Source organism: Solea solea, chromosome 18, assembly GCF_958295425.1.
Source record: "Solea solea chromosome 18, fSolSol10.1, whole genome shotgun sequence".
Taxonomy (NCBI): Eukaryota; Metazoa; Chordata; class Actinopteri; order Pleuronectiformes; family Soleidae; genus Solea; species Solea solea.
Genome location: NC_081151.1, coordinates 24,097,289 through 24,121,410, shown reverse-complemented (window position 1 = coordinate 24,121,410; position 24,122 = coordinate 24,097,289). Strand labels below are relative to the sequence as shown.

At 45.5% G+C, this 24,122-nt stretch overlaps 1 protein-coding gene and 1 long non-coding RNA gene across 7 annotated transcripts; one reads left to right on the top strand and one right to left on the bottom strand.

Annotated features, from left to right (window-relative positions):
* Nucleotides 1-478: 478 nt before the first annotated feature.
* heatr5a (HEAT repeat containing 5a) lies at nt 479-23,287 on the bottom strand. Of its 6 annotated transcripts, none has more exons than XM_058614681.1 (42): nt 23,061-23,287; nt 22,366-22,603; nt 21,813-22,024; nt 21,490-21,598; nt 21,199-21,348; nt 20,962-21,133; nt 18,854-19,017; nt 18,508-18,757; nt 18,205-18,360; nt 17,848-18,098; nt 17,541-17,652; nt 17,154-17,306; nt 16,818-16,917; nt 16,570-16,676; nt 16,303-16,472; nt 16,053-16,219; nt 15,228-15,333; nt 14,950-15,140; nt 14,715-14,874; nt 13,956-14,145; nt 13,362-13,531; nt 13,243-13,269; nt 12,225-12,369; nt 11,951-12,133; nt 11,492-11,731; nt 11,230-11,408; nt 11,070-11,138; nt 10,808-10,987; nt 9,412-9,640; nt 9,093-9,197; nt 8,870-9,004; nt 8,665-8,792; nt 8,366-8,513; nt 7,735-7,908; nt 7,528-7,629; nt 6,119-6,202; nt 5,849-6,010; nt 2,602-2,798; nt 1,755-1,862; nt 1,511-1,613; nt 1,059-1,212; nt 479-974 (listed from the first exon to the last, which is right to left on the bottom strand). In XM_058614681.1, exons 2-42 carry the CDS (start codon nt 22,489-22,491, stop codon nt 827-829), a joined length of 6,216 nt encoding a protein of 2,071 aa, XP_058470664.1. In that variant the 5' UTR covers nt 22,492-22,603; nt 23,061-23,287; the 3' UTR covers nt 479-826. The 6 variants fall into 6 exon arrangements, with proteins under 6 accessions (XP_058470664.1, XP_058470662.1, XP_058470663.1 ...); XM_058614679.1 differs by having other exon boundaries at nt 5,849-6,013; nt 23,061-23,286; XM_058614680.1 differs by having other exon boundaries at nt 5,849-6,013; nt 18,854-19,014; nt 23,061-23,286.
* On the top strand, nt 14,152-16,051 carry LOC131444413 (uncharacterized). Its single transcript, XR_009233722.1, has 3 exons — nt 14,152-14,267; nt 14,659-15,183; nt 15,972-16,051. It is a non-coding gene; the product is annotated as an uncharacterized LOC131444413 (long non-coding RNA).
* Nucleotides 23,288-24,122: the final 835 nt, after the last annotated feature.

Below are 24,122 nucleotides of genomic sequence, written 5' to 3'. Positions count from 1 at the left end.
ACATATATACATATACACATATATACATATACATATACACATATATACATATACATACATACATATATACACATATACAGTATATGCACATATATACATATATACATATATATATACACATATATATACATACACATACATATGTAGACCTCATATTAATAAGTAATCAATCAAAACTTCTTTTGTCCATGCAGTTTTCATAATAATCGTAAGCAGTGCTGTTTATAGTGCTTGTAAATTTCAAGTTTTAGTAGGAAACTTAACATTTAACATATATGTATAGAGTAAGATCGTGACATAAACCACTCGCTCTCACACACCAAACCTCATAGAGAAAATCACTGATTTCAACATCACACACACGAGGCAGCAGAGGACCAGCAGCTCACTGATTTTCTCTGTGGGGTTTGGCGTGGTTTACAGACGTCTGTGTAACAGTGAGATAAAGATGTGAACATGTGACATAGATATCGTAGACTTAAAGTGACGTAGTATTTTATTGATTTTATTACACCTGTCATTGATTACAGTGTGAGGAACAGAACAGGTCAGAAGGTGATGAGAGTTTTTTTATAAACCAGCTTTGGCTTTCTTCAGATATTGATGTCCACACACAAACCTGCACCCTTGGTTTTTAGGGATACTTTAATGACACACACACACATACACACACAAGCCCCTCCCCTCTTCACTGATTTATTCTGTCGTCTAAATGTAGAAAACAATAGATCCGTTAATGACAAAAGAAGAAAAAAAAGAGAAAAGCAGTTTGTCCCAGGAGACGGTGGACGTGTGGTCAGTGGACTCACAGGAAGTTGGTCTGGACTCACAGGAAGTTGGTCTTGAGCGTGATGCTGGGGGACGCCTTGGCCGCGGGGTTAGCGCTGCTGGCTTTAGCGTTCACGCTCTCCTGGTTTCCTCTGACGGCCGCTTCAAGACGAGACTTGAGGTGAGGAGACGACGTGATGAGAGACCTGAGGGCGGGGAAACACATCAGCCACGCCCACTTTAACTCAGTGTTTATTCATTTATCCAGGATGGACGTTTGTCGATCGTACCTGAAAACGGTGGAATGCTGGGGGCCGAGCCGCATCAGGTCTTTGAGCGCCGCCTCGTGGAGGGAGCGGGAAGCAGCAGGGGCGGAGCCAAGAGTGTTTTCATCCAGCAGGAAGGAAATGAGAAGCGGGAGCAAGATGGCCACCAGCTGAGGACCTGAGGGTCAGACGACGCAGCAGCTAATCAACGCTTTGCTAACACCTCCTGCACTTCACGGCTACCAGAATAACACTAGTATTAGCACCAAGTTAGTAGCTAGCTTAGCATTACCCAGCTAGCATTAAGCTAGCTACTTAGTAGCTAGCTTAAAATGGTGAGAAAATTAGAGTAGTTAGCTTAGCACTAGTCTTGACTCTGTTACTTCCTGTTTACACCTGCATGGTCATGTGACGTGAGGACAGGGTGAGTTCATGGTCGTGGGCGGAGCCTGAGCTCCTCTCTCTCTGTCACTCACGCTGTGATTCGTCCGCAGCCTGGACCAGAGCCTCCATGGCCCGCACTCCGTCCAGAACCTCCTGCAGCTCCTGAGGAGTCTGAGGACGAGTCCGCTCCACGTCCTGTGAACACATGAACCAGTGAACCAGTCAACACGTGAACACATGAAACGGTCTTCTTGTCAAATGTGTTTGTCCTCATGCTTTCACTCACAGTGTGTGTGTGTGTGTGTGTGTGTCAGCAGCAGGGGGCGCTCACAGTACCTGGAGGAATCGCAGCAGTGCTGGACCGAGGCTCTGGATGAACGGGACGGCGATGGTGGGCGGAGCCTGGAACAGTGAGGTGAGCAGCTGGAAACAGTGACTCACCTCCTAAAGGAGGCGACAACAAACACAAGCAATAACTTTGACTTCTGACACTTACAGTCCTGAGAGGCTGACAATACGATATTATCACGATATTCAACACACGATATTGAAGTCACGATATTTAAGTCACAATATGATATTATCACGATATTCAAGACACAATATTGAAGTCACAATACGATATTATTACAAGATTCAGGTCACGATATTTAAGTCACGATACGATATTATCAGAAGATTCAGGTCACGATTTTTAAGTCACGATACGATATTATCAGAAGATTCAGGTCACGATATTTAAGTCACGATACGATATTATCAGAAGATTCAGGTCACGATTTTTAAGTCACGATACGATATTATCACAAGATTCAGGTCACGATATTTAAGTCACGATACGATATTATCATGATATTCAAGACACGATATTGAAGTCACGATATGATATTATCACAAGATTCAGGTCACGATATTTAAGTCACAATACGATATTATCAGAATATTATCACGAGATTGAAGACACATTATGAGATCACAATAATTAAGTCACAATACGATATGATCATGTTCATGGAGGCTGTCACTCATCCTGTGTTGTCTTGTTTGTCCTGTTTTCTGTCAGGAACAGTAGTCCTCATGAGACCAAAACTTGGTCCTAATGAGGCTGAAGTTCATTTCTAAGGGAGCTGGTTAAGTATAGGACTATGGTTACGATTAAGGTTAGTCATTAACTTTCACACACAGTCTTCTCCACCAGAGGGAGCTCATGTTCCACTGCTGATGAACTGACCAGCGGGTCTTTGGCGTCCATGCTGGAAGTAAAGCGCTGCAGACTGAGCGTGTGCAGAGGCTCCACCACACACACGTCAGGACCAGCAGAGACATGGAAGACGGTGAGAGCTGTGAGGAGACTGATGTGATCCACAACAACACCATCACCTGTAACACACACACTGATGTGATCCACAACAACACCATCACCTGTAACACACACACACTGATGTGATCCACAACAACACCATCACCTGTAACACACACACACACACTGATGTGATCCACAACAACACCATCACCTGTAACACACACACACACACACTGATGTGATCCACAACAACACCATCACCTGTAACACACACACACACACACACTGATGTGATCCACAACAACACCATCACCTGTAACACACACACACACACACTGATGTGATCCACAACAACACCATCACCTGTAACACACACACACACACACTGATGTGATCCACAACAACACCATCACCTGTAACACACACACACACACACTGATGTGATCCACAACAACACCATCACCTGTAACACACACACACACACACTGATGTGATCCACAACAACACCATCACCTGTAACACACACACACACACTGATGTGATCCACAACAACACCATCACCTGTAACACACACACACACACACTGATGTGATCCACAACAACACCATCACCTGTAACACACACACACACACACACTGATGTGATCCACAACAACACCATCACCTGTAACACACACACACACACACACTGATGTGATCCACAACAACACCATCACCTGTAACACACACACACACACTGATGTGATCCACAACAACACCATCACCTGTAACACACACACACACACACTGATGTGATCCACAACAACACCATCACCTGTAACACACACACTGATGTGATCCACAACAACACCATCACCTGTAACACACACACACACACACACACACACACACACACTGATGTGATCCACAACAACACCATCACCTGTAACACACACACACACACACTGATGTGATCCACAACAACACCATCACCTGTAACACACACACACACACTGATGTGATCCACAACAACACCATCACCTGTAACACACACACACACACACTGATGTGATCCACAACAACACCATCACCTGTAACACACACACACACACACACTGATGTGATCCACAACAACACCATCACCTGTAACACACACACACACACACTGATGTGATCCACAACAACACCATCACCTGTAACACACACACACACACACTGATGTGATCCACAACAACACCATCACCTGTAACACACACACACACACACTGATGTGATCCACAACAACACCATCACCTGTAACACACACACACACACACTGATGTGATCCACAACAACACCATCACCTGTAACACACACACACACACTGATGTGATCCACAACAACACCATCACCTGTAACACACACACACACACACTGATGTGATCCACAACAACACCATCACCTGTAACACACACACACACACACACTGATGTGATCCACAACAACACCATCACCTGTAACACACACACACACACACACTGATGTGATCCACAACAACACCATCACCTGTAACACACACACACACACTGATGTGATCCACAACAACACCATCACCTGTAACACACACACACACACACTGATGTGATCCACAACAACACCATCACCTGTAACACACACACTGATGTGATCCACAACAACACCATCACCTGTAACACACACACACACACACACACACACTGATGTGATCCACAACAACACCATCACCTGTAACACACACACACACACACTGATGTGATCCACAACAACACCATCACCTGTAACACACACACACACACTGATGTGATCCACAACAACACCATCACCTGTAACACACACACACACACACTGATGTGATCCACAACAACACCATCACCTGTAACACACACACACACACACACTGATGTGATCCACAACAACACCATCACCTGTAACACACACACACACACACACTGATGTGATCCACAACAACACCATCACCTGTAACACACACACACACACACTGATGTGATCCACAACAACACCATCACCTGTAACACACACACACACACACTGATGTGATCCACAACAACACCATCACCTGTAACACACACACACACACACTGATGTGATCCACAACAACACCATCACCTGTAACACACACACACACACTGATGTGATCCACAACAACACCATCACCTGTAACACACACACACACACACTGATGTGATCCACAACAACACCATCACCTGTAACACACACACACACACACACTGATGTGATCCACAACAACACCATCACCTGTAACACACACACACACACACACTGATGTGATCCACAACAACACCATCACCTGTAACACACACACACACACTGATGTGATCCACAACAACACCATCACCTGTAACACACACACACACACTGATGTGATCCACAACAACACCATCACCTGTAACACACACACACACACACACACACACACACACTGATGTGATCCACAACAACACCATCACCTGTAACACACACACACACACTGATGTGATCCACAACAACACCATCACCTGTAACACACACACACACACACACACTGATGTGATCCACAACAACACCATCACCTGTAACACGCACACACACTGATGTGATCCACAACAACACCATCACCTGTAACACACACACACACACACACACTGATGTGATCCACAACAACACCATCACCTGTAACACACACACACACTGATGTGATCCACAACAACACCATCACCTGTAACACACACACACACACTGATGTGATCCACAACAACACCATCACCTGTAACACACACACACACACACACACACACACTGATGTGATCCACAACAACACCATCACCTGTAACACACACACACACTGATGTGATCCACAACAACACCATCACCTGTAACACACACACACACACTGATGTGATCCACAACAACACCATCACCTGTAACACACACACACACACACACACACACTGATGTGATCCACAACAACACCATCACCTGTAACACACACACACACTGCTGTGATCCACAACAACACCATCACCTGTAACACACACACACACACTGATGTGATCCACAACAACACCATCACCTGTAACACACACACACACACACACACACTCAGTGTGTACCTGCAGTCCATAGCTGCAGCAGTGTGTTCAGAGCTGATCTCAGCAGAAGCTTCCAGGCTCCTCGACACTTCTCCTGTCGACTCATCGGTGACATCAGCACACACTTCAGAGCCTGAAGAGCCGCCTGAACCACCACGCCCACATTAGCCCCGCCCACCGCACCTGCTGCCACGGGAATTGGGAGAAGAAACATTTGTTTGTTCACGAATGAATATGAAAAACAACGTTTGTCTGTGTGTGTGTGTGTGTGTGTGTGTGTGTGTGTGTTACCAGTGTAAGTGCTGGGCTGGTGTACCAGCTCTCTGAGGACACCAAGCAGCAGGTAGAGGACAGTGGGGAGAATGGACACACTTCCTGTGAGGACAGAGAACGACCATTACACCTGAACCACTCACACACCTGAACTATATATATATATATATATATATATATATATATATATATATATATATATATATATATATATATATATATATATATATATATATATATACATATATACACATATGTATATATGTATGTACATATACATATATATATACACACACATACATATATATATGTATGTACATATACATATATACACATATGTATATATGTATGTACATATACATATATACATACATGTATATGTATGTACATATACATATACACATATGTATATATGTAACGACCATTACACCTGAACCACTCACACACCTGAACTATATATATATATGTATATATATATACATATATACACATATGTATATATGTATGTACATATACATATATATATACACACACATACATATATATATATATGTACATATACATATATACACATATGTATATATGTATGTACATATACATATATACATACATGTATATGTATGTACATATACATATACACATATGTATATATGTAACGACCATTACACCTGAACCACTCACACACCTGAACTATATATATATATATATATATATATATATATATATATACATATACATATATATATACATATATACACATATGTATATATGTATGTACATATACATATATATGTATGTACATATACATATATACACATATATGTATATGTACATACATATACATATATACATACATGTATATGTATGTACATATACATATACACATATGTATATAAGTATGTACATATACATATATACACATATGTATATATGTATGTACATATACATATATACACATATGTATGTACATATTCATATATACATACATGTATATGTATGTACATATACATATACATATACACACACACATACATATATATGTATGTACATATACATATATATGTATGTACATACACACACACATACATATATATGTATGTACATATACATATATGTATATGTATGTACATATACATATATACACATGTATATATGTATGTACATATACATATATACACATATGTATATAAATGTATGTACATATACATATATACACATATGTATATAAATGTATGTACATATACATATATACACATATGTATATAAATGTATGTACATATACATATATACACATGTATATATGTATGTACATATATATATATATGTATATGTACATACATATATACATGTGTATATATGTATATGAAAAACACAACAACCCTTGAAAAATCCAAACTATCCCTGTAACAACAGTGACTCCTCCTAACCTTCAGGTGAGCAGATGGACGGCAGCTCAGAGAGGACACACAACGCAGACGCCACCATCTGACAGTCGCTGTCAGTCAGACTCCACACAGAACCTGCAGGACCTGGACACACACACACACACACACACACACACACACACACACACATATCTCAGTGTCCTCCTCTGTCCCACCCCATTCATGCCCCTCCCATTCCCCCCCTCATACCAGTTGGACTGGTTCCAGCCAGTTTAGGACTGAGCTGTGGAAGTTTCCGGACCAGAACACAGAGGCAGAGCTCCAGCGCTCCGAACACCAGCGAGCGTCCGGGAACCAGACCGCCGGTGTCTCGTCCCTCCCCGAACTCTGGCAGCGTCTCCTTCTCCTCAGCACCGTCGTCCACTGTGCAGCAAACAACAGAGTCTGAACAGGGTCTGAGCAGAGTCTGAGCAGAGTCTGAACAGAGTCTGAGCAGAGTCTGAACAGAGTCTGAGCAGAGTCTGAACAGAGTCTGAGCAGAGTCTGAGCAGAGTCTGAGCAGAGTCTGAGCAGAGTCTGAACAGAGTCTGAGCAGAGTCTGAACAGAGTCTGAGCAGAGTCTGAGCAGAGTCTGAACACAGTCTGAGCAGAGTCTGAACAGGGTCTGAACAGAGTCTGGGCAGAGTCTGAACAGAGTCTGAACAGAGTCTGAACAGAGTCTGAGCAGAGTCTGAGCAGAGTCTGAGCAGAGTCTGAACACAGTCTGAGCAGAGTCTGAGCAGAGTCTGAACAGAGTCTGAGCAGAGTCTGAGCAGAGTCTGAGCAGAGTCTGAGCAGAGTCTGAACAGAGTCTGAGCAGAGTCTGAACAGAGTCTCTTACCTTCTGCACTGTGGCGTTTCTCTCTGACGTGCTCCTGAGCCGCCGTCACAATCTGTCGCAGCAGATCCAACACGGCGAGCTGAACGGACGCCGCCTCCCGGGTCACCATGAGTCTGTGGAGGACGCTGAGCAGCTCCACGCTCAGAGCCTGAGGGACACACAGAGACGCTGGTCTACACTCTGGTCTCAATTCTGGCCTCGGTGTAGTGTGGATTGTGGCCTAGAGTCCACAGAGATTCAGGATGAATCCCTGTGGACGTACAATAATCATCTGTGACCTGGACGTGTTTTATGGTCACCTGGTCGTTTCCGATCTTGGCGCGGGGCCAGGGGGCGTCGAGCAGCACCTGCAGAGCTCGCAGACAGGAAGTGATGTTCTCCATCTGGTCGTGGGAGTGCGGTGAACACAGGAACTCCACACTGATCCCTGGGCGGAGCCAGAAAAACAGAATAAACGCCAGAGTTTAACATGAGTCAAGAAGAGTCTGCCGGGCTTCATGTTACCCAGGATCAGGTTCAGTCTGTCGCTGCTCACGTCTTCTGGACTCTTGGCCCCGCCCACAGAGTCAGTGTGTCCCATTGAAGTGGGCGTGGCCGGTCTGGACAGGCTGGCAGGTGCATCATCAGACAACACGAAACCTACAACACACATCTGAGTGTTTTAACATCAAAGAAGAGAAAGAGGAGGAGTAAGAGGAGGAGAAAGAGGAGAAGGAGCATTGCCGACCTGTGCTGTGCAGCCAGAGGGAGGTGGCGTGGAGGATGGGAGCCCAGGAGGAGCAGTAATGAGCTCTGGCCTGGTTCACAGTCTCTGCTGTGTAGAAGGAGCCTCCTGATCGTCATAACAAATATTTAATCCACACATTGATCAATAATTGAAGTCACTGTGTGAGATCAGACTGTGTCACTGTGTAAACCACTCACTCCCTCACTCTCACTCTCACTGTGTCCCCGCAGCTACGTGAACACATTGTTGAGATGTCGTGGACTTGAATGTTTTTAAATATTCTCTAACATAATCACTGATGTGACACCAGGCGTCGTACCTGCTGCAGGTAGCCGTGACGTGAACTCCTGCGGCAGCGTCAGCAGGGCGGAGTCCTGCAGCGCCGCCAGCCACAGACGACTCAGAGTCGACAAATCTGACTGGACCAGCTTCAGAAGCCCCGCCCCTCCAGACTCACAGCGCCAGCCGTCATCAGTGGAGAGCGACAGGTGAGCCGTCCTATCACAGCTCTCCTTCTGTCCACACCTCTGAACAGCTACGATGTAAACCTGAGAGACAAACACAGCGCCACCCTCAGGTTTCTAACAGCACACCACTTCCTTGTTTCTTTACCATCTTGTTCCAAGGACGTATATATTGTCTCTAAGTGTTTGTATCTTATTTTGATGAGTTACTACCTTGTTTCTAACAGTTACTACCTTGTTTTCAGGAGTTACTATCTTGTTTTCAGGAGTTACTACCTTGTTTTCAGGAGTTTCCACCTTGTTTTCAGGAGTTACTACCTTGTTTTCAGGAGTTACTATCTTATTTCAGGAGTTACTATCTTGTTTTCAGGAGTTACTCCCTTGTTTCTAACAATTACTATCTTGTTTTCAGGAGTTACTACCTTGTTTTCAGGAGTTACTATCTTGTTTTAAGGAGTTACTACCTTGTTTTCAGGAGTTACTATCTTGTTTTCAGGAGTTACTATCGTGTTTTCAGGAGTTACTACCTTGTTTTCAGGAGTTACTATCTTGTTTTAAGGAGTTACTACCTTGTTTCTAACAGTTACTACCTTGTTTTCAGGAGTTACTATCTTGTTTTAAGGAGTTACTATCTTGTTTTAAGGAGTTACTAACTTGTTTTCAGGAGTTACTATCTTGTTTTCAGGAGTTACTTTCTTGTTTTCAGGAGTTACTATCTTGTTTTCAGGAGTTACTACCTTGTTTTCAGGAGTTACTATCTTGTTTTAAGGAGTTACTACCTTGTTTTCAGGAGTTACTATCTTGTTTTCAGGAGTTACTATCGTGTTTTCAGGAGTTACTACCTTGTTTTCAGGAGTTACTATCTTGTTTTAAGGAGTTACTACCTTGTTTCTAACAGTTACTACCTTGTTTTCAGGAGTTACTATCTTGTTTTAAGGAGTTACTATCTTGTTTTAAGGAGTTACTAACTTGTTTTCAGGAGTTACTATCTTGTTTTCAGGAGTTACTTTCTTGTTTTCAGGAGTTACTACCTTGTTTTCAGGAGTTACTATCTTGTTTTCAGGAGTTACTCTCTGTTTCTAACAATTACTACCTTGTTTTCAGGAGTTACTATCTTGTTTTAAGGAGTTACTACCTTGTTTTCAGGAGTTACTATGTCATTTCCAGGATGAGGAATGTGGGAAAGTTGTTTTGCGTCTCAATTAAACAAATAACAACAACAATAAAATAATAATGATAATGATAAAATACCTGTGCCCAGGCCTTGAGGACAGCCAGTGTTTCCATGGTAACTGTGGCCTCGTTGTACAGCTGGCTGGATGTGTCCCTCCCATCCTGGACTTTAGCCAATGACGAGGCCAGGAGCTGATGAACACGCCGGAGGTCACGGAGGTCGCTGACGACACCGCTGGCGATCCACGCGCTGCACACCTTTAGAGACGTGGGCGGGGTCAAATGTGATAGCAGCCAATGGGATGTGTAGAAGGTAACAGGAGCTCAGATGATTGGTTACCTGACAGGCCTTGGCGGTGACATCAGGAGCAGCATCAGCAGAGAAGGCGGGTCTAAGAGCAGCGCCAACCTTAACACACAATCAGAACACAGTACTGTCATGACATCACGGCTGTGACCTGTGACCTGCAGAGTGGTCTCAACAGTCCAGACGCGCTTACGTTGGCCTGGTACTGCTCCAGGATTACATGACCAGGAAACTCGGGCTCAGGAATGGTGGAGAAGCGTGTGATGATCACCAGCAGAGTCTGCAGACCCGCCAGTCTCAGCTGGTCACTGTGGTCTGTCGCCGCCATGAACGCCATGCGGACCAGCTCCCCGAGATGAAGAACCAGGAAGTCTGTGGAGACACGGGGTGAAAGGTCACCAAAGATGGCCAAGCCTACCAACACAGACTGAACTGGGTCACCACGAGGTCCTGACCTGTGGACTCCTGCTGTCGTCTCTGCTGAGCCAGCACCATGTCAAAGTGGGCGGGGTCAGCGGCTTCACACTGAGCAATGATGCGACACACGCACTCCATGGCGACGCATCGCGTGGACCATCGCAGCGCCGTGAACGGACCCACACACTCTGAGCGTGCTCTGAACGCAGAGGAGTCATCGTCCCTGACAGACTCCGCCTCCTCCTCCTCCTGACACGCCTCCACCGGAGCACAACAGTCTGAGGACAGAGAGAGAGAGAGAGCGAGAGAGAGAGAGAGAGCGAGATCGAGAGACAGACAGAGAGAGAGCGAGAGAGAGAGAGTGAGAGAGAGACACAGACAGACAGACAGACAGAGAGACAGCGAGAGAGAGACAGACAGAGACAGACATGTTCCTAATAAAGTGGTCACTGAGCACTGAACAGTTATTACATGAATCACCTGGTGGCTCCACCCACCTGTGGACGCAGACAGGACATCTTTACAGAGTTTGAGCCAGTGTCCCAGCTTCCCCTTGGTGGCGCTGGACACCATCATGTGGACCAGTGTCTCCTGGATGTCCCTCCTCAGACCTGGGTCTGACTCCCTGTCCAGCAGAGAGAACAGTGCCCCCTCCAGACCCACTTCCTTAATGGTGACGTCTGCTCAGAAACAACAGAGTGGATGAGTGTGAGTGTGTGAGTGTGTGTGTGTGTGTGTGTGTGTGTGCGTGCGTGCGTGCGTGCGTCTCACCCAACTGTGTGTTGTCTCGTCTCGGCAGTTCTTTGACCAGAGTCACTGCATGTTCACAAACCTCCAGCGCCTCCCGCTGGACGAGCTGCCGCAGACACGCCAACACTGACCGACGTAGACACAGGTACGAGCTGCAGAGGTCCACCTGAGGACATGAGACACACAAACTGACGACATGAGACACACACTGACGACATGAGACACACACACTGACGACATGAGACACACTGACGACATGAGACACACTGACGACATGAGACACACACACACTGACGACATGAGACACACAAACTGAAGACATGAGAAACACTGACGACATGAGACACACTGACGACATGAGACACACACACTGACGACATGAGACACACACACTGACGACATGAGACACACTGACGACATGAGACACACACACTGACGACATGAGACACACTGACGACATGAGACACACACTGACGACATGAGACACACTGACGACATGAGACACACACACACTGACGACATGAGACACACACTGACGACATGAGACACACACACACTGACGACATGAGACACACACTGACGACATGAGACACACACTGACGACATGAGACACACTGACGACATGAGACACACACACACTGACGACATGAGACACACAAACTGAAGACATGAGAAACACTGACGACATGAGACACAGACTGACGACATGAGACACACACACTGACGACATGAGACACACTGACGACATGAGACACACACTGACGACATGAGACACACAGACTGACGACATGAGACACACACACTGACGACATGAGACACACTGACGACATGAGACACACACACTGACGACATGAGAAACACTGACAACATGAGACACACACACTGAAGACATGAGACACACTGACATGAGAAACACTGACGACATGAGAAACACTGACGACATGAGACACACACACTGACGACATGAGACACACACACTGACGACATGAGACACACACACTGACTGAGGACATGAGACAGACACTGACTGAGGACATACCAACATGGAATGATCCAGTAAGATTTCCTGTAAGACAAACAAAACAGGGTCAAAACAAAGACACAGTGCAATCTGCTGCCCCGTCACTGTCCACTGTCCACTGTCCAATGGTCACTCACACACAGGGCGGGGACGAGGTTGGACAGGTTGACGTGCGGTGGGGAGAACATGTGCAGCTGCTGCAGACAGGAAATGGCTCTGGACTGGACCAGACAGTCTGGGCTGGTCTGCATCAGTCCACATCCCACAAGACAACTGGACCGCAGCGAGGACACAGACACGCTGTCACCTAAAAATACACGTCACACATGTCACACACGGCCTCTCAGTGTGTGAGTGCGTGCGTGTGCGTGCGTGTGCGTGTGCGTGTGCGTGTGTGTGTGTGTGTGTGTTACCCTGTAGGTCAGGACCCAGACATGTGATCAGTGTGTGTGTGTGTGTGTGTGTGAGAGTTACCCTGTAGGTCAGGACCCAGACATGTGATCAGTGTGTGTGTGTGTGTGCGAGTTACCCTGTAGGTCAGGACCCAGACATGTGATCAGTGTGTGTGTGTGTGTGCGAGTTACCCTGTAGGTCAGGACCCAGACATGTGATCAGTGTGTGTGTGAGTTACCCTGTAGGTCAGGACCCAGACATGTGATCAGTGTGTGTGTGAGTTACCCTGTAGGTCAGGACCCAGACATGTGATCAGTGTGTGTGTGTGCGAGAGTTACCCTGTAGGTCAGGACCCAGACATGTGATCAGTGTGTACAGACAGCGTCCCAGGCTGCAGTGGACCTCAGGGTGAGTGGGCGGAGCCGACAGCAGCAGTCGCAGCACCAGAGTGAAAGACGGCTCTGCGTGGACATGGTACAGGCCGCCGGACAGGTCCACCACCAGAGACAGACTGTGGAGAGACCAGGCCTGGACACAGCAGGGACACAGGAGGACAGCTGGTCTGAGTCTGAGACTGGACTTGGTTATCGCTGTCATCCTCCTTCACCAGCTTGGAGCTCAGTCTGTTTGAGCTGAGGCATTCTCACACGGTGTGGTGTGCTGTGATCTACCGTCCCCTCTTTTTAAACATCATTGACTCTTTAAATCTGGTGCAGTCTGTACTTGGTCCTACACATGAACGTGGTGTCACACACTGGATCTTGTTGTTTATCTTATGGTCTGCCTGTTCTTAACCTGGAGGTCTGTGAGCTTCACTCCACTGGGTTCATGTTAAAATCCTTTTATTTGCTTTGAGGGGACCGAGCATTTGCCATCGCAGCTCCAAAGCTCTGGACTGGTCTGCCGCTGCACATTAGACTTCCTCTCTGTCTCATTTTGAAACTCACCTCTTTTTTGATGTGTTTTTATGTGATTGTATTTCTTGCATATTTTTGTTAAACGTAATAATTTATTTTATCTCCGTTTTATCCTGTTGTGCAGCACTTTGGAAACCTTGTGTTTGTTTAAACTCCTGGACTGGATTGAAGTAAGCGTACCTGGACCTCAGGTGAGGTGCTGTCCTGGCTCAGTGTGAACAGGACTCCGAGGGACGTGGACAGATGTTGAGGAGAGCTGATCCGTCCAGTGTAACGGTGCAGCGTCCCCAGAGCCAGAGCGTAGCCGCAGCGGGACGCTCCGTCCCGAGACGTCTTCAGCCTGGACACAGTCCACAGCACATTTAAGACGCCGAGACTGACTCGCCTGTCGCTGACTCACCTGTCGCTGACTCACCTGTCGAAGCAGAGCAGAGAGATGGAGACGGTGAAGCCGGGGTCTCCGACCACCTGCACCAGCCGGGCCAGACCTTCAGCAGCCAGGCAGCGCAGCAGAGGACTGACGCTCTCCAGCGCCCCCGTCAGGAGGGACAGCGCCGGGGCACGGATGTCCTCGGGCCCCAGGATGCTCTGAGTGCTGCCCTGGAGCTGAGGACCAGGACTTCAGTTACTCTACTGCCCCCACATGACTGTGAGTCTAACCCTGTATGCTAATGCTAAGCTAACTGTTAGTACCTTGAGCAGACTGCAGAGGGCAGCACAGACATGAGTCTGGACCGTCTGCTGCCGCTGACCCTTTAGTTTGTTCACTGTGTCCACAAACTGCTCCAGTATCTTCACTCTGAGGGGGGAGGGGGGGGGGGAGAGAGAGAGGGAGACAGACAGAGAGAGACACACACACAGAGAGAGAGAAACACACACAGAGAGAGAGACACACACACAGAGAGAGAGAAACACACACAGAGAGAGAGAGAGAGACACACACAGAGAGAGAGACACACACAGAGAGAGAGACACACACACAGAGAGAGAAACACACACAGAGAGAGAAACACACACAGAGAGAGAAACACACACAGAGAGAGAAACACACACAGAGAGAGAGAGAGCTTTATTAAACCTGATGTAAATAAAGTCACTGTGAAAACTAAAGTTAATAACATCTACGTCACATGATCACGTCTTTATCTCACTGTGACACAGACGTCTGTAAACCACTCACTCACTCACTCACTCACTCACTCACTCACAAGTCCAGAGAGAAACCCAGTGATTGTAGCTGCTGCGCCTCTGCTGCCTCGTGTGGTCACTGTGTGTCACTGAGCTCAATATGAACATTGGATTTCAAACACTGAAGAGACAAAATCAGACATTTGAACTCAGTGATGGAGGCAGCAGTGTGAGTGAGTGAGTGAGTGTGTGAGTGAGTGAGTGAGTGAGTGAGTGAGTGGTTGACAGACTTCAGTTTGTGTCTCACAGGGAGATAAAGACATGATCATGTGACGCAGACGTCGCAGACTGACACTCGGTGATTTTCAGCACAGACAGGTGACCTCTGACCTCTGAGCAGAGATGACATGAGGGTAAACCGCGCCAAAGAGACGGACGGCGGTTGCGGTCAGAGTGACGGTGGGTGGGAGGGGCGCAGCGGGAGCGCCGTCACTCCTGTCACACAGACTGAAAGGGTCGTTGTCCAGAGAAGCTCCGCCCACACTGCTGCCGTAGAGCTGAGGAGCAAACACGGGTGTCACTCACTCTGACTGCTCACTGTGTGTGTGTGTGTGTGAACAAGTTAGATCTCCAGCATCACCTGTTCCTCCAGGTATCTGTGGTCAGTGTCCAGGAGGGCGGGGCCAACCAGCGACAGGTCGTCATGGTGACAGAGAGGGGGCAGCAGTGTGAGGTCTGAACACGGCTGGTTCAGGTTCTCCTGACCCGACAGATCAGACACCAGCTGGTTCATGACCACACCAACGCTCTCTGCAGGAGGAGGAGGAGGAGGAGATCAATAAACTGATCAGTCATTCATCAAGTGATCAACACAGAGGAGGAGTCAGGGGAGGAGGTGTGGTGTTACCTTGGTAAGTGTGTGTTGGCAGCAGAGTGAGCAGCTCATAGACTCTGAGTCTGTAGACAATTGAACAGCTTCTGACTGAACTGTGAGACCTGAGGAGAGCAGGTAACCTGGACACACACACACACACACACACACAGATCTACAATCAGTGTTTCTATATGTTGCACAAGTGTCCCTTTAATGTTGTTGAATGACATCATCTGTTATTACAGTGTAAACAACACCAGGACAGTTGGTGAGGTACTGACCTGGTGAGGAGCGACACAGCACAGCACACAGGTGTGAGCAGACGAGCCGTGATGTCATCAGTGACCAGATCTCTGCAGTGAAGCAGCAGGTTCTTCATCGCTGTGTACACACACACACACTCACACGAATCTAATGATTCAATTTCACTGCTTTACAAGTCACTAGTTGGTGTTTGTGTGTTCAGTGATACGATGACTCCGCCCACATGGAGGAGGAGCTATGAAGGCATGGAACACAACATGACTGAAACTAAACTGAGTCAAGTCAGAAGTGCGTGATGTAAAAGAGACATAAGTGTTCGATTAGAGCACAGTGAAGCAGCAGCAGACACTGACCACACAGCGCTCCTGCTCGCCCCTCCAGAGTGACCTGCCACGTGAAGAAATCTCCTCGCTGCAGCTCCATCTCCTGCTCCCTCAGTGAGGCAGGAAACACACAGCGCCACAGGAGGAGGAGGCGGGGGAGGTGATGCCCGACCACAGCAGGGCCTGGACACACACACACACACACACACACACACACACACACACACACACACACACACACACACACACACACACACACACACACACACACACACACACACACACACACACACACGCACGCACACACACACACACACACACACACACACACACACACACACACACACACACACACACGTGAGGCTTGTTTGGGTCTTGTTGAGAATCGGTCTGTATTTACTCAGGATGAAGTTTTACCCAGAGTGACGAGGGCGGAGACGAGCATCCACCCGGCCTGAGTCCTCTGCACTGACATACGACTGCTGTGAGAGGCGGAGCGGAGCAGCTGCTCAGCCAGAGCCAGAACCACCTGCACAAAGTTACACACACAACATGGACACGTGTCTACATGTGAGGTGGAGACACAGCAGACACACAAGGAAACATGACTTTCAAAGACGTCTTTATCTCACTGTCAAAGTCACTGGTGTATCTATGGGCTTTGGTGCGGGAGAGTGAGTGGTCTTTATCAGACTGTGAAGTTTAAAAACTGCCCCTGGCTCACCTTGCCCTTGGTGTGTGGTATTCCCAGAGGGCAGTGCTGCACAGAGGCCACCAGGGCGGCGATGGCGGCTCCGTAGCCGACCACGGCCTCAGGCGACGCCTTCAGCGCCGCCAGGCGCTCGGAGCAGAGGTCCAGCAGCGGGGAACACTGGGACGGCATCGCCGTGACGACGCAGCGCAGGCACCAGGCGGCAGCGAGCCGAGCGGAGGAGGCGGGGTGGAGGAGGGCGGAGGTCACTGTGTCCAGAAGGGCTGAGTACACACACACACACACACAATGATGATCTCTGTGGGTTAACAACATAAAAGTCAATAAAATAATAAAGTGTGTGTGTGTGTGTGTGTGTGTGTCGCACACCTGTGCTGCTGTCAGTCAGGAGGGGCGTGGCCATGGAGCCCAGTCCCTGAACGAGTCCTCCGAGCTCCAGGAGACAGCAGACGAGGACATGTTGACTGGCTGAGACATCTGAGGACGACACTCTGGTCTCCATGTTCCCATCAGTCATTGCTGCATCTGCACACACACACACACAAGCACGCACGCAACACACACACACACACACACACACAAATAAATATACAACATTTTCTTCTCATTGGTTGTTTTTCTGTTTCCTCTGAACTTTAACCCCGACATTCCCCGCCGTCGCCGGCCACTCACCGATGGCTCGGTTCTGCGTTGCCACGGCGGCGCACAGCTGTGTGACGGCATTGATCTGAGCCTTCTCTCCCAGCAGGGAACCCAGCGTGCTCCTCAAGACGAAGGAGACGCAGCGACGGGTCACCGCGGCGTCGCCCGGCGTCTGTGTGGCTCTGCTGTGAGACGCCAGCTCCATCAGCAGAGACAGAAAAGCGGGGAAGTTCAACTCCAGCCACGAGCTTCCCAGGGCAGAGACGAGGGCGACGCAGGCCTGAGGACGAGGAGGACAAGGAGGAAGAGGAGGAAGAGGAGGAGGTGAGTGTGTGGTCATACAGACCTGCTCCTCTCATGACAAATGACCGCTCACCTGAGTGACACCGATGCGAACGTCCTTCCCGACGGAGCTCGTCCCCTTCAGCATGTCTCCACTGACTCGGAGGAAACCCGCTCCACCACGCAGGAAGCCTGCTGTCAACAAATCCATCACCTCCTCCAGGGAGCTTCGACCCCGCCCACCCTGTCTGGGGCCTGCTGGGAAAAAAGGTAAAATAAAAATAAATAATAATAATAATAATACTAATCTTTATCTGTCATCTTTAGTTGTACTAGTTATTCCTACAAAATAAGACCCATGTTTTGATGTCATCTTTAGTTGTACTAGTTATTCCTACAAAATAAGACACATGTTTTGATGTCATCTTTAGTTGTACTAGTTATTCCTACAAAATAAGACACATTTTGATGTCATCTTTAGTTGTACTAGTTATTCCTACAAAATAAGACCCATGTTTTGATGTCATCTTTAGTTGTACTAGTTATTCCTACAAAATAAGACACGTTTTGATGTCATCTTTAGTTGTACTAGTTATTCCTACAAAATAAGACACATGTTTTGATGTCATCTTTAGTTGTACTAGTTATTCCTACAAAATAAGACACATTTTGATGTCATCTTTAGTTGTACTAGTTATTCCTACAAAATAAGACACATTTTGATGTCATCTTTAGTTGTACTAGTTATTCCTACAAAATAAGACCCATGTTTTGATGTCATCTTTAGTTGTACTAGTTATTCCTACAAAATAAGACACGTTTTGATGTCATCTTTAGTTGTACTAGTTATTCCTACAAAATAAGACACATTTTGATGTCATCTTTAGTTGTACTAGTTATTCCTACAAAATAAGACCCATGTTTTGATGTCATCTTTAGTTGTACTAGTTATTCCTACAAAATAAGACACGTTTTGATGTCATCTTTAGTTGTACTAGTTATTCCTACAAAATAAGACACATGTTTTGATGTCATCTTTAGTTGTACTAGTTATTCCTACAAAATAAGACACGTTTTGATGTCATCTTTAGTTGTACTAGTTATTCCTACAAAATAAGACCCATGTTTTGATGTCATCTTTAGTTGTACTAGTTATTCCTACAAAATAAGACCCATGTTTTGATGTCATCTTTAGTTGTACTAGTTATTCCTACAAAACAAGACCCATTTTTTGATGTTATCTTTAGTTGTACTAGTTATTCCTACAAAATAAGACCCATGTTTTGATGTCATCTTTAGTTGTACTAGTTATTCTTACAAAATAAGACCCATGTTTTGATGTTATCTTTAGTTGTACTAGTTGTTGCTACAAAATAAAACACATGTTTTGATGTCATCTTTAGTTGTACTAGTTATTCCTACAAAATAAGACACATGTTTTGATGTTATCTTTAGTTGTACTAGTTATTCCTACAAAATAAGACACATGTTTTGATGTCATCTTTAGTTGTACTAGTTATTCCTGCAAAATAAGACCCATGTTTTGATGTTGTCTTTAGTTGTACTAGTTATTCCTACAAAATAAGACCCATGTTTTGATGTTGTCTTTAGTTGTACGAGTTATTCCTACAAAATAAGACCCATGTTTTGATGTCATCTTTAGTTGTACTAGTTATTCCTACAAAATAAGACACATGTTTTGATGTCATCTTTAGTTGTACTAGTTATTCCTACAAAATAAGACACATGTTTTGATGTCATCTTTAGTTGTACTAGTTAATCCTTCAAAATAAGACACATGTTTTGATGTTATCTTTAGTTGTACTAGTTATTCCTTCAAAATAAGACCCATGTTTTGATGTTATCTTTAGTTGTACTAGTTAATCCTTCAAAATAAGATCCATGTTTTGATGTTATCTTTAGTTGTACTAGTTATTCCTAGAAAATAAGACCCATGTTTTGATGTTATCTTTAGTTGTACTAGTTATTCCTACAAAATAAGACCCATGTTTCGATGTTATCTTTAGTTGTACTAGTTGTTGCTACAAAATAAAACACATGTTTTGATGTCATCTTTAGTTGTACTAGTTATTCCTACAAAATAAGACCCATGTTTTGATGTTGTCTTTAGTTGTACGAGTTATTCCTACAAAATAAGACCCATGTTTTGATGTCATCTTTAGTTGTACTAGTTAAATTCACCGGCAGGCTGACGCGGCTCCATGGCGGCAGCCAACAGCGTTCCCAGCAGTTTGGCGACTGAAACTCTGACGTTGTAGTTGGAGCCCTCGAAGGCTCTGAAGCAGAGCGTGGCCACGTTGTCCAGCTCGCTGGTATACAGGAACGCCGCCTCCCGCTGCAGCTCCAGCAAACACTGAGGAGACGCACATGTTAACGTCATCAGCATCGTTTACACACAGGAATCAAACGTGACGTCACCTTGCTGGCGGCGCAGCGCACGGCCATGGAGCGGTCCGTCAAACAGGTTCTTGCTGCTTTGTAGACGTCGCGGTGACACGGCGCGGCGCTGGCGCCCAAACCGCGCAGCATCTTCTCCAGACTCAACATCATCTCATATCGGCCCTGAGACTGACGGAGACAAAACACACAGCAGCTCCTGAGTTAAATCACTTTGGTGTGGGAGAGTGAGTGCTTTTTAAAGTGGCGTATAACACATTCAAGATTTACTACTGCTTCTATTAATATTATTCAGCTATTAATAAAACAAACCTCAGCACTCTTCATCGCCTTCAGCAGGACGGTCAGAGTTTCTCTGAAGGAGCTAACGAGCATCCGACCAAGCTGCTCATAAAGAGAACCAAGACACGCTACAGCTGCCCTGAAACACACACACACACACACACGTTCACAGAGAGGAACTAACCTTAACCTAAACCAGGTCTTAACCCTCAAATAAGCCTGTTTAAGGACATGAGGACCACACAAAATAAAAATAATATTACATTAGAAGATATTATTGCCCAGCCGTCACGTGACAGACGAGTCATGTGACCTGGTCGTTGATGAGCAGCAGTGTCTGTCATGTGACTTACAGTCGTGTGGGCAGGGCTGACGGAGAGTCGTCTCTGCAGCGGAGGACGTCATTGCACCGGTCCACCAAAAGGCTGGAGGACATGGGGTCTCCCAGGCTGTAGAGCAGGGACAGACAGTGGGCCAGCAGCCAGCGGGTGGGCGGCCCCGGCGAGCCAATCAGAACGCTCGACAGCTGCTCGACCAGACGCCGCTGGTTCTGTTTGATGTCCACCTGAAGTCACATGATACACATTATCACTGTTTCATCACTTTCTTATATTAAAGGTCCAGTTTGTAAAATGTGTCAATATTTTACAATGTTTCACATTCAAATGTTAATACTTGTATTATTTATTTATTCATTTCTTTATTCATTCAATAAGTGGATGAACTTTAGTTTTTCATCAATTACTTAACAAATGACATGCAATCCTTAACCTTCACCAAGATAAAAGTCCTCACTTTCACCAAAATAAAAGTCCTCCCTTTTGAAATAATGCTGAGCAATAAAAATATTCTAATAAAACAAAATAAACATTTTCTATATTATGGATTATATGTGGTCATACTCACGCGGTCAGTGGCCGGCAGCAGCTTCTTTAGGTGCTTCAGCCACTCAAAGATAAACTCCGCCCTCTGGTGTTCAGACAGCTGAGTGTACGTCTCCTCGTTCAGCAGGAGGCTGTGAGCTCGCTCCATCCTGACACTCTTCTTCTTCTTCTTCTTCTTCTTCTTCTTCTTCTTCTCCTCCTCCTCCGCCTCCTCTCAGTGAGGACGACGTTGTCTGTCCTGCTCCAACATTTTCTAAACTCTAAAAACAACAAAGACCACAGTCTTTAACTCTGGAAAACAAGAGTCTCTGAAACCACAAATACTGTTTTACAAATGTCATGTGGGACATGTGTCGCCTGACCTGTCCCCACAATAAATGTCCTCACTTTCCCCAAAATAGACACAGAGCTAACAGGCTAAGAGACACAGAGCTAACAGGCTAAGAGACACAGAGCTAACAGGCTAAGAGACACAGAGCTAACAGGCTAAGAGACACAGAGCTAACAGGCTAAGAGACACAGAGCTAACAGGCTAAGAGACACAGAGTTAACAGGCTAAGAGACACAGAGCTAACAAGCTAAGAGACACAGAGCTAACAGGCTAATGACATATAGCTAACAGAAGAAGCTAACTTACAACTTTTAAAACCACACACACACACAGACTAACGGCTAGCTCCGGTGGCTAACCCGGTCAATTACCAAAAGTCCACTCACATAAAATCTTAGAACATTAACTCGTTCATGTTCAGTGTTCACGCGTTCATCCCCAAGGGAAAGTGTCGCTGTTTAGAGAAGTTTGGTGACTGTTGACACTGTAAAAGTGTCCGAACTTCACGAACCGAACCGAGCAGAAAGTCGGCGGAACACATACGTCATATCCGGTCAAAAACTATTTCAAAATAAAACCTCCCCGGTATGTGAGGTTTCTTTTATTTTATTGCATCCACTTCCATAAATGTTTCATTGTTTTGTCACCTGTACCTGTTCACTTCTGTTTAGTTTCATTTGTTGTCGTGTTTACATTTGATCTGAAATAAGAGCTAAGATTGTCCCATAACAGACACGAGTGCAGTGTTTTATATCAAACAAATGCAGTCTTTTAACAGGAACTCGTAAGCATGACCACATTACCCCCGTTCTCGCCTCCCTCCATTTATTCATTTTAGAATAAATTGGACAGGGAGCCCGAGAGCAGATCTTTCAGTGGTAGCTCCTAAGCCATGTCAAAATAGCCCCCACCCTGGATACTTTTTTTTTTTACTCCTTGGCTTTTAATACAGCGTGAGAGTTGTGTGGTCTCTGTCTGTCTTTTATTGTATTTTTATATTTCTCAGTGTTTTATCTGATCTTATGGTTGCCTTTTAAATGCTTTTCATGTATTTATTTATTTATTTATTGTATTTTCACTTTAACGTTCTTTATTTTACTGTTTTGTATCTGTTGTGCAGCACCTTGGTAACGTTATTGTTTTTAAAATGTGCTATACAAATAAAATGGATTGGATTGAAAAATACTAACATGAAAACATGAAAGTGTGTTCGATTATTTACAGGGGGTATTTTTTGCTCATCTTGCTTCTTCACTTTTTTTTAATAAAAATTCTCTCTCTCTCTCTCTATATATACACACACATACACATATATATACACATATACACACACATATACATATATACACACATACACATATACATACATACATATATATATATATACATATATATATATATATATATATATAAATACATATATACACACTTTTTTTTGTATTTTTTTT